General features: G+C 37.2%; 1 protein-coding gene across 5 annotated transcripts in view; it reads left to right on the top strand.

Moving 5' to 3' along the window:
- Positions 1-12940, top strand: part of hgf (hepatocyte growth factor) — a 96856-nt gene that overhangs the window by 64202 nt on the left and 19714 nt on the right. For 4 of the 5 annotated variants that reach the window (XM_062981741.1, XM_062981738.1, XM_062981739.1 and 1 more), the window contains exons 8-11: positions 924-1098; positions 8094-8221; positions 10596-10698; positions 12005-12144. In XM_062981741.1, coding sequence (XP_062837811.1) covers positions 924-1098; positions 8094-8221; positions 10596-10698; positions 12005-12144 — 546 coding nt within the window. Of the gene's footprint in view, positions 1-923; positions 1099-1667; positions 1824-5096; positions 6441-8093; positions 8222-10595; positions 10699-12004; positions 12145-12940 lie in introns of those variants that run through there. The other variant, XM_062981740.1, reaches the window with a different exon arrangement.

The raw sequence follows: 12940 nt of genomic DNA, 5'->3' as shown, positions 1-12940 counted from the left end.
GCGTACACAATCCTGGCCGCTGTTGTTAAAAATGTCAAGCTCTTCTCTTCATTTGATCTTGGGGATAATTTAGAAATATTCAGAAGATAAACTTCTGGTAGTTTCTGGAATTTGACGCCTAGTATTTGTTGGGAGTTTTCATGAATTTTGTTCCAATATTCTTTTGCCCTGTTGCAGTTCCACCACATGTGGTAGAAGGACCCTTCCTCCTCTCCACATTTCCAACATTTTGTATTCACTGTTTTATTTATTTTTCCTAATTTCTTGGGCGTGAAGTGCCATCTGTACATCATCTTCATCCAGTTTTCTTTCAAATTATATGAGTATGTGTATTTTAATTTCCTGTTCCAACATGCTTCCCACTCTTCTAGACCATTATCCAAAACTGAAGTCACTACATAGCACTGACAGATGTACACTCAATTTTATGCACATGTTTCTTCATCAAAGTGCATCACAAGCTTTGTAAACAGATGCATTTCCAAGATGAGATACATTTCATTCCACTGTCAACTTCAGGAAGCACAAAACGTGTATTGACTTATTCTTTTAAAATAATTACACCTCGCCCTATAGATACAAGGTTTCAGAGCAACACAAATTGATCAAATCAATTTAAAGTAATTTTTAAAATTAACATTTTAATTAGGGAGGAAAAAAAATTAAGAGACCTAAAAGCATATTGAACAATGGAGTAGTAAAAAATGGAAAGAGTCCGAATCCATTTGACATCAGGGCCAATCAGATCTGCAAAAAGTTGATATTCCACAGCTGGGATTATTTTACAAGACAATATGAATCCAGGGATTTTATTTTCTTTCTCATGTAGCTGCATGTACAAATGAGGGAAAGACTTGAAGTGCTCATTGGATCCGATTGACTGGTAAGAAAAGAAGTAACATTTATTATGCTTTCCTTTCTAGATCAGCGCATAGAGAACAACTCTGTATCAGTGACTGAAACAACTGACTGTATCAGAGGACAAGGGGAGGGGTACCGTGGTACTGTGAACACCATATGGAGTGGTATTGAATGCCAGCGATGGGACTCACAGATGCCTCATCAACATAACTTCACAGAAGAGAACTTTAAATGCAAGTGAGTAGAGCTATACCCATTTTAAAGCCAGAAAAATATGACAATTCTGACAGTAATCAATAAAGTTCAAAAAGCTGAAAATGATATTTCTTCAACATGTTTTTTAATCAGAAAACTGGTAATGTTTTTTAAACAAGTGTTTCCTGTAAATCTTACACCTTATAACTTCAGGAATTATAGTTATATTTGTTTAGTGTTTATAACTTCATGGATTTGTGAACAATATCTTTTGTAAATAATTGGATTCCTTTTTCTGGCCAGGCACTCCCTGGTTTCTAAGAGTGATGCATTTGTGGTATGTAATGGTGGGCGATTTTTGAGCATATGGCTTTTCGCATTATACATTATAAATTGTATTATGGTGGCACATTATCTTCATATGTGGATTGGAACTGATAACAGTTAACATCTCCATTCTCCAACCCCCTATAATGTACTGGAAACTCTTGTTTCCCTTGCTCCTTCATTCGATGTCTGAGAGATCCTCCTTTCTGTGGAAACTATTCAGCTGTAAGTGAACTAGTTGAAATGGTGCTAGCCCCAGCATCCACTTTTCACCTCCCAATTAGGATTCCTGCTGCTATAGAAGCTCAGGTTATCTGGAAACATGGTCCTCTGCAGTGCTCATTCTCCAGCTCTTCAATTGATCATCTGTGTCCTACGAAAAGGCTTCATACTAAGCATTCATAGCAAGAATGAATTGATGGCAAGAATCCTATTACAGGGTAAGTGAACTGGACTTCACCATATATATTAGTTTTGTGTGGACATGCTTGTTATATTTATATTGTGAATTGTTCTTTATGTATTTTTATTTTTATTGTGTTGTCGGGCCTTCCCCATGTAAGCCGCCCCAAGTCCCCTTGGGGAGGAGGTGGCGGGATATAAAAATAAAGTTGTTGTAGTTGTAGTTGTTGTTGTTTGGCAGGGTAAAACAGTTAGTGAATGAGTGCCCAATTTGTTTGCTGATTCTAGCATTTTAAATTTATTAATTGATTTGTTGAATATTCAATTTATATACCAATAATGCTAAAGTAGGACTAGAGGTGACTTACAGCAAAGGTAAAACACGATAGATGTACAAACTTTATTTTTTAAAAATAGCTATTTTATTTAAAACACTATTAATTTTAAGAAGTATAAAATCATTGAAACGAAAAGCTTCCCCTATTAAAATATCTATCTTCACAGCCAATTAATAATCTTTTTTTTTTTTTTTTAAAGGGTCTTTACCTGTTTGTGAACCAAATATTTATCTACAATTTGGGATTGTTTCTTGAGAATGTTTCCTCATGTACTGATTCAAGTACAGTAGAGTCTCACTTATCCAACATTCGCTTATCCAACATTCTGGATTATCCAACGCATTTTTGTAGTCAATGTTTTCAATACATCGTGATATTTTGGTGCTAAATTCGTAAATGCAGTAATTACTACATAGCATTACTGCGTATTGAACTACTTTTTCTGTCAATTTTTTTGTATAACATGATGTTTTGGTGCTTAATTTGTAAAATCATAACCTAATTTGATGTTTAATAGGCTTTTCCTTAATCCCTCCTTATTATCCAACATATTCGCTTATCCAACATTCTGCTGGCCCGTTTGTGTTGGATAAGTGAGACTCTACTGTATATTTATTAATGTCTGGAAATATGTAGGGGTAAGTTGAGACCAATTATTTACATGAATTGTTTACTCCGGTCAGGACTTCATCTTTATTCCTACTTTTGCCATTTTCCCTCATTTTATTGTTTTGAATCCCAAGGACCTAATTCTGGGGGCTAACAAAAAGTGCAAATTACATACAAATGAGTGTAATCAGCCCTCTTTATCCACAGATTCAACCATCCACAACTTGAAAATATATTTTTAATACAGATAAGCTTTTATTTTGTCATTTTATAAGGGAAACTATTTCACTACACTATTACATATTATAGGACTGGAATATCCATACAGTTTGGTAATTGGGGTGTATCTCTGTGTCTTGGAACCAAGCTGCAGTAGATACCAAAAAACATAAATGGAAATGAAATCTGATTGTTTGTACTCTCTGAAATCCATTTTCTGCCAGATGTGAGAGGTTGTCATGTTGATGTTTAAGGAAAATACAGTAAAATCTCGGTAATCCGAGCCCCGGTGAACCGAGGCTCTGGATTATTTGAGGGGCCCCTGGCCCCCCCTCCCCCTCCCAAAGGAGCCCTCACCCCTTGGAAGGAGCCCACGAGCGCTGCTGCCTAGCAGTGCTTGTGGGCTGCTTCCCAAGAGGCGAGGGCTCGGCCCAGGGAAGCAGGCCACGATCGCACCACTTCCTTCGGCCTCTCCCTCTCCTCTCATGAGAAGGAGCTCCTTCTCGCGAGAGGAGAGGTAGAGGCAGGAGGAAGTGGGCCACGATGGCCTGCTTCCCTGGGTCCAAGCGCTGAGCGGAGGGAGAAAACTCCCTTTGTCAAGGGAGTTGACGAAGGCCCTCCTCTCGCTTCCACCACCTTCGCAGTCGCGGTTGGTGGGGACGAGAGAGAGGGCCTTCTCCATCATGGCCCCCTGACTTTGGAACTCGCTCCTCAGGGAGATCAGGCAGGCCCCTACCCTCATCTCCTTCCGGAAGAGCCTAAAAACCTGGCTCTTCAAAAAGGCCTTTGACGATTAACTATTAGGTTGAACTATCTGCCCATCCAACTACAGGTCCTCTCTGCCACTACTATTTTGCACTTTACTGAGAAATCTGCCTCTCCCATTTGATATACTTTGCACTTTGGCCCAGATCCTTGTTTTACTCTTCTGCTTTTAATATCTTATGTTATATGCTGATTATTATGATGGTTTTATTGATATTGATGTTTTATTGTTGGTATAATTGTTTATCATTTTATTGTTGTATGTTTTCGGGCTTGGTCCCCATGTAAGCTGCTCCGAGTCCCCATTGGGGAGATGGGGCGGGGTATAAAAATAATAATAATAATAATAATAATAATAATAATAATAATAATAATAATAATTATTATGCTGCTAAGCAGCGACAAGCCTCCCACTTCCCTCCCTGGGTCCAAGTCCCAGGCGAAAGGAGTTTTCTCCCTTCGCCTGGGGCTTGGACCCAGGCAGGGAAGCAGGAGGCATGCCGTTGCTTGGTGGCATGCCTTGCACTTCCCCCCCTGGGTCCAAGCACCTGACGGAGGGATTAGTTTCCTCCCTCCGCTAGGCGCCTGGGCCTAGAATCTGGGTTGTCCGATTAATCCGGGTAGCCCGAGTTGGGGTCCGCCCATTTAAATCAGATAACAGAGATTCTATTGTATGTTCAAAAAGGCTTGCAAGGGCCAGAGATGGTAGAAAGAAAACTCCAAATAACATCCGGCATTTTGCATTATAGTGATGGATTCATAATTTTAAATAATGGTTTTAAATAATGGTTTTAATGTGAATATAACTGATTTTAGTGTTTATGTATATTTATGGTTTATTTTATGTTCCAGCATTGAATGTTTGCCGTATATATGTTGTGCTCCGCCCTGAGTTCCCTTCGGGGTGAGAAGGGCAGATTAATAATAATAATAATAATAATAATAATAATAATAATAATTTATTGTAGTTTACAATAAGGCTACCATTCCCACCTTAACATAGCAGACACATTAGTGAAGAAGGTCTGGCCAGCTATTGATCAGGGAGCAAGAGTAAGGATGTTTCCAGCTCCCTCCCACCAGCAAGTAAGGCTGTAACAATTTGTTATCAAAACCCCATTCACTGGTGAGAGGGGTTTGGAAATGCCATCTTCCTTGTGTCCCCATTGACAAACTCTTCTTTTTCCAATATAGCTGCTGGCTGTTAAAATAAGAGTAGGAGATCAGGCCATGAGATGCTATTTAGTTATGCCTATGTGACTAAGTAGCTGCTAATATAGAATATTTGTTGTTATTTCTTAATTGGGTGGTTATTGATGAGTGCACTAGTGAAGGAGAGTAGAAAAGTGTATGCTTATCCAACTGGTATTTCTTTTCCAGGTGAATGATGCAGCTCTAAGATACACCTGTAATTTCTGATACCAGAAACATTTAACAACTCTATGAAAAGAATGACATGACCCAGCAGACTCTGTTTCTGTCACTGAGGCACCATTGGGCACCATTCAGCAATCTACACCTGCAGTCTCAGATGGATTAATGTAATCCAAAGGCCTGATCAGAGATGCTGCATCAAAACAGATCCAAGAGTAATCAAGATGATATATATCAGTGCTTTAAAAGACAATGTATTGATCAGTATTGGATGCAATAGATGTTTCATAGGAAACAAAGCTCCATGTTCTGCTTATTGTGAAGGGCCCTAATCCATGAAGGCCACAGTATCTCAAGGAAAATCTGCATATCTTCAAGAAGGAAGCCAAACGTGTGTCTGCAAAACAGGACATTTCTATATCCTTGCCTAAATAGCTAATCAAGGGAAGCTGCCAGAACCAACTACACAAGGAACCCTCCATCTCTCATTGCCTTGTAGAAAATGAATGACAAAGTCTATTATCCTTCCATTACAAGTATGCAATCTCTGCTCCTTATCCCCTGAGCTGTTTCGGTGCTAAGATGAAGAGTTGACCATGGTTATTTTTCTTGCCATTTTTATCTATAGCAGCTGAATGCCTAGAGACTTGTTGCCAGTTGAGTTGTGAATGTGCTTGGCGTTGCGTCAATTTATTTTCCTGGTGACCATTTCTCATGTCTACACACCACCATTTTTCAGCTGGGGAAGAAGAAAATGTGTTTAGTAGCATTATTCAATGTAGCATTGATTATATATTTTTTTTGTTTAACCGATGGATTGTAAAAAATAATCCGGAGTGATTGGTCGATGCGTTTCATCAGTGGAAGGAAGCTAATGCATGGACAATAGTTGGAAATTTACTCATAGCTGGAAATCTCTTTCCATGTTCTGGAATTCAATACTCTTGACATTTGGGAGGTGAGTAGAAAAGCAACTTGAAGCATCCTGCACTATGCATTCAGTAGTACAAAAGAGAATTGCAGAGTTCCTCCTTGGAAGCAGTTGAATTGATTGGAATTTATATGGACCCTTGGAAGCCTCCAAAATTGGTCTTTGGGAATCTGATGGAAGTTTATTGGATTTGCTGCCTGTTTCTATGAATCTATTTGCTCATATAGGCTATATTTGTACTTTTATAATAAACAGAATATTCCAAAGATGGTGTACAAAGTGTCCAGTGTACATTCAGCAAAAAGCTGGAGAAGCAAAGCTTTTTATAAATTCTGTTTGCAATCTGAAACCTTCATGTTTCTCTTTTATCTGAGATGCCACCTTTCTAGAATTCTCTTGGTCATCCAATGGGACTCAATGAACAATTTCCAGCAGTATGTTTTCTGTCACATTTCCTTTGAGTCCCTTGGGAGTGTGGTTGAAGCACTTCAGATATATTGCTCACTTTTTTCTAATTAAGTCAGTTTCATTAAGGAAATACCCTCATTTAAAAATACTGTGTTGTCATTTGAAGAGAATACTGATATATTTCAGTAATGTCAACTGCCAGGCATGTAGCCGGGGGGGGGGGGGGGGCTTTTGGGGCTTCAGCCCCCCCCCCCCCCGAAATTCTCAGGGTGGTCCGCGAGAAGGCCTTACTGGTACGTGGCACGTGGTGCGTGTTTATTCATATCATGATCTTATCACTATGCTCAATATATCCCATATGCATGGGGATATTGGGATAACGATACAAAAGGTTTGCTAGGGTAGATCCTCTCTCACTCAGACTCCCCCCCCCCCCCCCCCGAATCAAAATCCTGGCTACGGGCCTGTGAACTACATATCTTTGTCTCAGTTATGATGTTACACCTATTTACCCACATGTTCTTTTTATAAACATAGTTGTTGAAGATCTATATAATAATAATAATAATAATAATAATAATAATAATAATAATAATAATCTTTATTTATAGCTCACTTTTCTCCCTAAATGGGACCCAAAGCGGCTCACAACATTATGTAAAAACTATACAAGACAACATACATAAGTAAAACAAAAGCCTATGAAAACAATTTACAATAGAAATAAGTAAACATATTTAAAAACATTTAAATATATTTGCAAATGATAGGGAAATCAAATTTGAACACACACAACATCTGTTTCAAATGCTTTCAAAATTGTGGAAGTGCACTGGCATTCAGCCCATATGAAGGTCTGTATGGGAGAAGAGATACAATTGGGCTAAATCCAATTTTAAACAAACAGAAAAACAAACAAATGTATGTACAGAAATATCTCAGAAACAGCCTTGAATTCCTCTCTTCAACCAACTAGCTAGGCACATGCATGCCATTGATAGTTATCCCAGTCATTGTTCCAGATGGTGAAAGAAGACCCTTTGTAACTGAAGACTCCATTTAACTAGAGAATAGTGTTCAAGGAAATGGAGATTTACAGTTTAATATAAACTCAAACTTTGTTTTAAAGAGACTCCCAAATGGTTAGGCTTTGTTTCAAAAGGCAACACCTGTATAAGATTTCTCATACTCTTAGGTTTCCATTTCCTAATTAAATCAGTGACAAAAGCAGACCCTGCCTATCTAACCAGATAAATTCATTCTGAGCAGGGGTGATGGTGGTATTTGAAAGAATATATTTATAATTGGTTTTAGGCAGATCTGATACCACAGTGTATGAAAGAGTCTGCAATGAGTAAAATATATTGAACGCAACAATGACTGAAAGCATTCTCCATGAGTATGGATTTCCTGAAAACATTTGTGGACTTAATGTGGAAACCGATAATGGAAAACTAATCTACCAGTTATCCATTTCTGCCAAGCTGTATGTGATACTTTGTATTGTCTTCTCTATTTTTAACCACAATTTTTTTCTTTTTCTGCAGTACGTGGAAATGTCAGGCAGCTTTTATTGTTGTTAACATGTAGTAGAAAAAGCAATGGAATACAGCAGCAGTATGCTCAACATATGCTAACATGTTTATTATTGTGTTTTTTTATAGGGACTTAAGAGAGAACTACTGTCGAAATCCAGATGGAGAGGAGGCACCCTGGTGTTTTACTACCAATCCTAAAATTCGAATTGGGTATTGCTCTCATATACCCAAATGTGATGTGCCAAATGAGCAAGGTAACTTGCACAAGAAAGATCTTGAAAGTATTAAATCAGTAAGAGGTTCCCCACACAAATGAGTCCTAGGGCCCATCCAGACAGTACCTTTATCCCAGAAGCTCCCGCAGCAATCAGGAGGGTGACCAGATGCCATTCCCTGTAAATCTGGAAGCAATCGCTACAAAAGGCAAAAAATGCGAGATTTCCAGGTGCGAGAATATTGCCGTTTTTAGCCAAATATCCGGATCTTCGCATGTCTGTATGTTCCTGCTATCGGAAATCACAGATTTTTTTATCTGGGTTTTTCCCCCAGGTTTTAGATGTTTGTAATTGTTAGTAATTGGCTGTTAGTAATTGTGGGAGTTGAAGTCCAAAACACCTGGAGGGCCAAGAGCTGAGAAACCTAAATTGTTTTGCGTGAATACTAGTGAATATTTACCACTAAGGAGAAGATTGACTCAAGTGTCTTAGTCAAGTCTTCTCAGAAAGATCATATTTTACAAAAGCTTATGATTATTCCAAATAGTGTGAATGCCAGTTAATCTCCATAAAGGGTCACGTTTCCAAATGGCTTTGAAGATGCTGATTTTCCAAAAGATTACAATCTTTAACAAGGACATGCCTTTCAAAAAAAAATATCTCTCAACTAATACATGAGGTCGATTATAACATGCATATGTACAGTAATTCAGTGTTCATGCTGTTCCTTGCATTGTCTTCTGACTTTCTGTGCAATAGAGGGATATGATTATAAAGGGAATCCATAAGATCTGTGGCACACTCCATGTTTTTATATGTCATTCTCTTTTGGCTCTATGGCTACAGTGTAGCAATTTATCAACAACAACAACAACTCTTTATTGATTAGTCAGTTCTGACCATATCAAAACATGTAAAACATACAAAACGTACACCCTTACCCATACATACAGTAAAATCATGTAAAACAGTAAAACCATGTAAAAACAAGGCATCCTGGCCTACTAGCCTACCAACCCACTCCTTGGTAGTTGTGCAAGTACAGAATAAAAAGATTAAAATTAAGATTAATTATTCCCTTAAGGTAAGGTTTAAGTGGAGACAAGGGTAAGTAAAACTAGTGGCTTGTCCATAGTAAAATTTTAAATTTGGATTTTGTTATTGGCATTAATATCACAGCTGTCCGCTTCCATCTTCTCGCGGATGGCCAGCGCTTTTTGTGTAAAAAGGGTTAGTTTTAAAATAGAGTTTTTATCTGAACCCCGTAGAAGGATGTGCAGTTTCTCCTTATTCTCTAAATGAGTGTGTTCTCAAGCAGAGGCTCTAAATAGAGAGATTGAATCCTGTTGTAATAGGGGCATTTTAAGAAAAAGTGTTCTGAGTCCTCCACTTCTGCATCTGCCTCGCGGCACCCACAGGTTCTCTTTGTATAAGGGATATTCTGGCGTCTACCTAGCTTAGACTTAATGTCGAGTTGCTCAAATCTAGCTCGGGTAAAAAGTTTTCTAATATATAGTGGGAGTGTAAAAAAGAGGTAGGTTTCCATGCCCACGTTGCATTTAAATTTAGCCAGGTATGGAGTGGCTCTAGCTTGTGCTATGATCATAAGGTCATTTTGTGCCGCAGTGTCAATAGACCTTTTTAAACAGGTCAACATTTCCCATCAGGCTTGGATGGTATAATTTGTTTTGTGAGGTTGTGGGAAAATTATTTTTAAAACAACTGGAGCCCCATAGCCACCTATCTCTAATTTGAAGTGTCAGTGTACAATACATTCACAGAACTTGCAAGGGGTAAAACATTCTTTTGTGTTGGTAAGCTATACATATTCAAATCAACTGTGGTTTATGTTTCGAAGATGGGGATATTTTTCAACATGGTAACATGCTTGATATATGCCATGCATTGGGTGATTAATTCTGACGTTTCTCTGTCCTTTCTTGCCAAAACCCACAACCTCCTCTTAACAAGTTAAAGTTCCATTCTACAGCTCACTGAAAACATCTGGATTTAAACAGTAAAACTAAAAGTATATTGGCAGCTGTTAGATAGGGCAATGAATTTGGTGACCTTGTCAAATTCACAGTCAACAAATTAGCATTCATACGGACAGATTCCTAGTACCTCTGCAATCGATAGCAAAAGCACATGACTTATTTACTTTAAGTCACTCGTTCGTGTTTTTAAATACACATATTTAGATTTTAAATACAGTTTTAATACTACATATTAAAACTGGTTTACTGCTCTCTCTCCCTCTTTGCCATTGTATATAGTATCTTGAAAACACTATCCTACATTTTAAACCTTGATTAGCATGATTAACCGAAGATCGAGAAAGAACGACTCATCAATGATAATTGTGATTTTTGTTGTTTCTTTTATCATTTCCCATCACTGATTCTTTATGTAGATTGCTACCGAGGGAATGGGGCGAATTATATGGGAAATGTAGCCCGCACCCGGTTTGGCTTAACTTGCTCTCCGTGGGATCAAAACATACAAGATTTGAAGAGGTTTGTAGAAAATGAGCTAAAAGAAGAGTAGGATCAATACATTGCAATGTTTTGATGCTAAATTCGTAAATACAGTAATTACTACATAATTATTGTATTGAATTGTAACTGTATATTCAACTTCTTTTTCTATCATTTTCTTATAAAACATGATATTTTGGTGCTTAATTTGTTAAATCATAACATAATTTGACATTTAATAGGCTTTTCCTTAATCTCTCCTTATTATCCAACATTTTTGCTTATCCAACGTTCTGTCAGCCCGTTTATGTTGGATAAGTAAGACTCTACTGTACTATCAATCATACAGAGGGTTATTATTTACTGGCACTTTGTCCTTTTGCCCTGCAGCACTTTATAATTACATTATTGCACTTTAGTTTTAATGACCCCTCCATGCTATCCCCCTTTATCAACCTGGTGGTCCATTTTATACAATTTTAATTTTACTCATCTTATGCTCTAAATGAGTTTTTATGGTTAGCATATCATTCTTGCATAATGTCGATTTTATTGTGTTTTTATTTATTGCAATGTGTCTTAACTTGTTGTACTTTGTTTATTGTTTTTGGGACTTTGCCCCGTGTTAGCCACCCCGAGTCCCTGTGGGGAAATGGTAGCGAGATAGAAAAATGAAGTATTATTATTATTATTATTATTATTATTATTATTATTATTATTATTATTTATTTGATTATTGGAGACAAAGCCTTACAGGTAGCTTCACTTTAACAGTGGAAAACACTCTTGAAGAAGGTGAGGCTGGATTATTCCATTTGATCAGTGATTCTCAACCTGTGGGTCCCCAGATGTTTTGGCCTTCAACTCCCAGAAATCCTAACAGCCGGTAAACTAGCTGGAGTTTTTTGGGAGTTGTAAGCCTGGGGGCCCACAGGTTGAAAACCACTGTTTTAGATGGGGAGAGATTATTCTTCTGTTCCACTAAATTTTCAATGCCCTATAATATTTATTTATTTATTTATTTGCTGAATTTAAGCCTCACTTTTCTCCCAGGATAAAATCTAAGGCAGCTTACAGAAATATACAACAGGATTATATTTTAAAAAATCCTACTCTACATAAATTAAAAAGTATCCAATGCCAAAGTGATTAAAGCTGTGCTTCAAACACTTAAAATGTTTGGCTTATTGAATTAATTTATGTCCTGCCTTTCTTCCAAGTGGGACTTTATTAAATGTTAGTCAGATTTTTACCCTGCTCATGATTATATTTTTATCATCCAGATACCTAATAGGCTGTAATTTGTAAATTAAATAAAGCAATATGACACATACTTTCCTTATAGGCACCTGCCATTGGAAAAAGACCTAGATATTAGCAAGCTGAAGAAAAACTATTGTCGCAATCCAGACCAAAATGCTCATGGTCCCTGGTGCTACACAAATGATCCTCAGGTCCCCTGGGATTATTGCCCCATATCCCAATGTAAGTACTCACGGAATTCTCTCGCTGCAGCTTTGCTACATGTTTCATAATATCAAGAAAAAACATAAATGTCTGTTTTGCATATTTGGTGATATGGAAACTGTTTTATATATTTAAAATTGTTTTTATTTGATTTAGCAACTGATGCCTTCTCTTGCTAGATAAGAAAGAAACAACTTTACAAATAAATACAGTGAGCCCTTGAAATCCTCTGAAATTTGGATCTAAGACAAAAATCGGTGGTTGCTCAAGTCTCATTATAAATTTGATTATAATGTAAAATTATTAAAGTATTAATGTCAAATTATTAAAGCCAATGTATGTCTCTTATTTAAAGTGGAAAAATTAAAGTTTGCTTTTTGGAATGTTTTTAATGTTTTCAGTTAGTGGATGGTTGAATACATGGATACAGAATCTATAATATGAAGGTCAAAGTGTATATAAATATTCTGTGCATGTGAAGTTGGTTGTGTATGTGTGTGTGTGGGGGGGGGGGGTGGCCACTACAATATTTGAATAGATGTCCTAATACAGCAATAAGAAAGGAAGGTATGTCATTACTTGACTTTTTTATACCATATATTTACTTTTTTATACCATATATTTACTCAAATCTAATGCTTACCTTTTTTGGTTAAAATTTTGGTTAAATTAACCCATTACATCTGATGGCATATTATACTTGAGTAAATATGATACTTTGGAGACAAATGGCAGCCAGTAGAATTGTTTCTCTCCTATTGAGGTTTACGTGTCTTGACTTGTGCTTTGTGAATCATCTGTTAATGCACTATGA

The sequence above is a fragment of the Anolis carolinensis genome, chromosome 5 (assembly GCF_035594765.1).
Source record: "Anolis carolinensis isolate JA03-04 chromosome 5, rAnoCar3.1.pri, whole genome shotgun sequence".
Lineage (NCBI taxonomy): Eukaryota > Metazoa > Chordata > Lepidosauria > Squamata > Dactyloidae > Anolis > Anolis carolinensis.
This window is presented reverse-complemented; position numbering and strand designations above follow the sequence as displayed.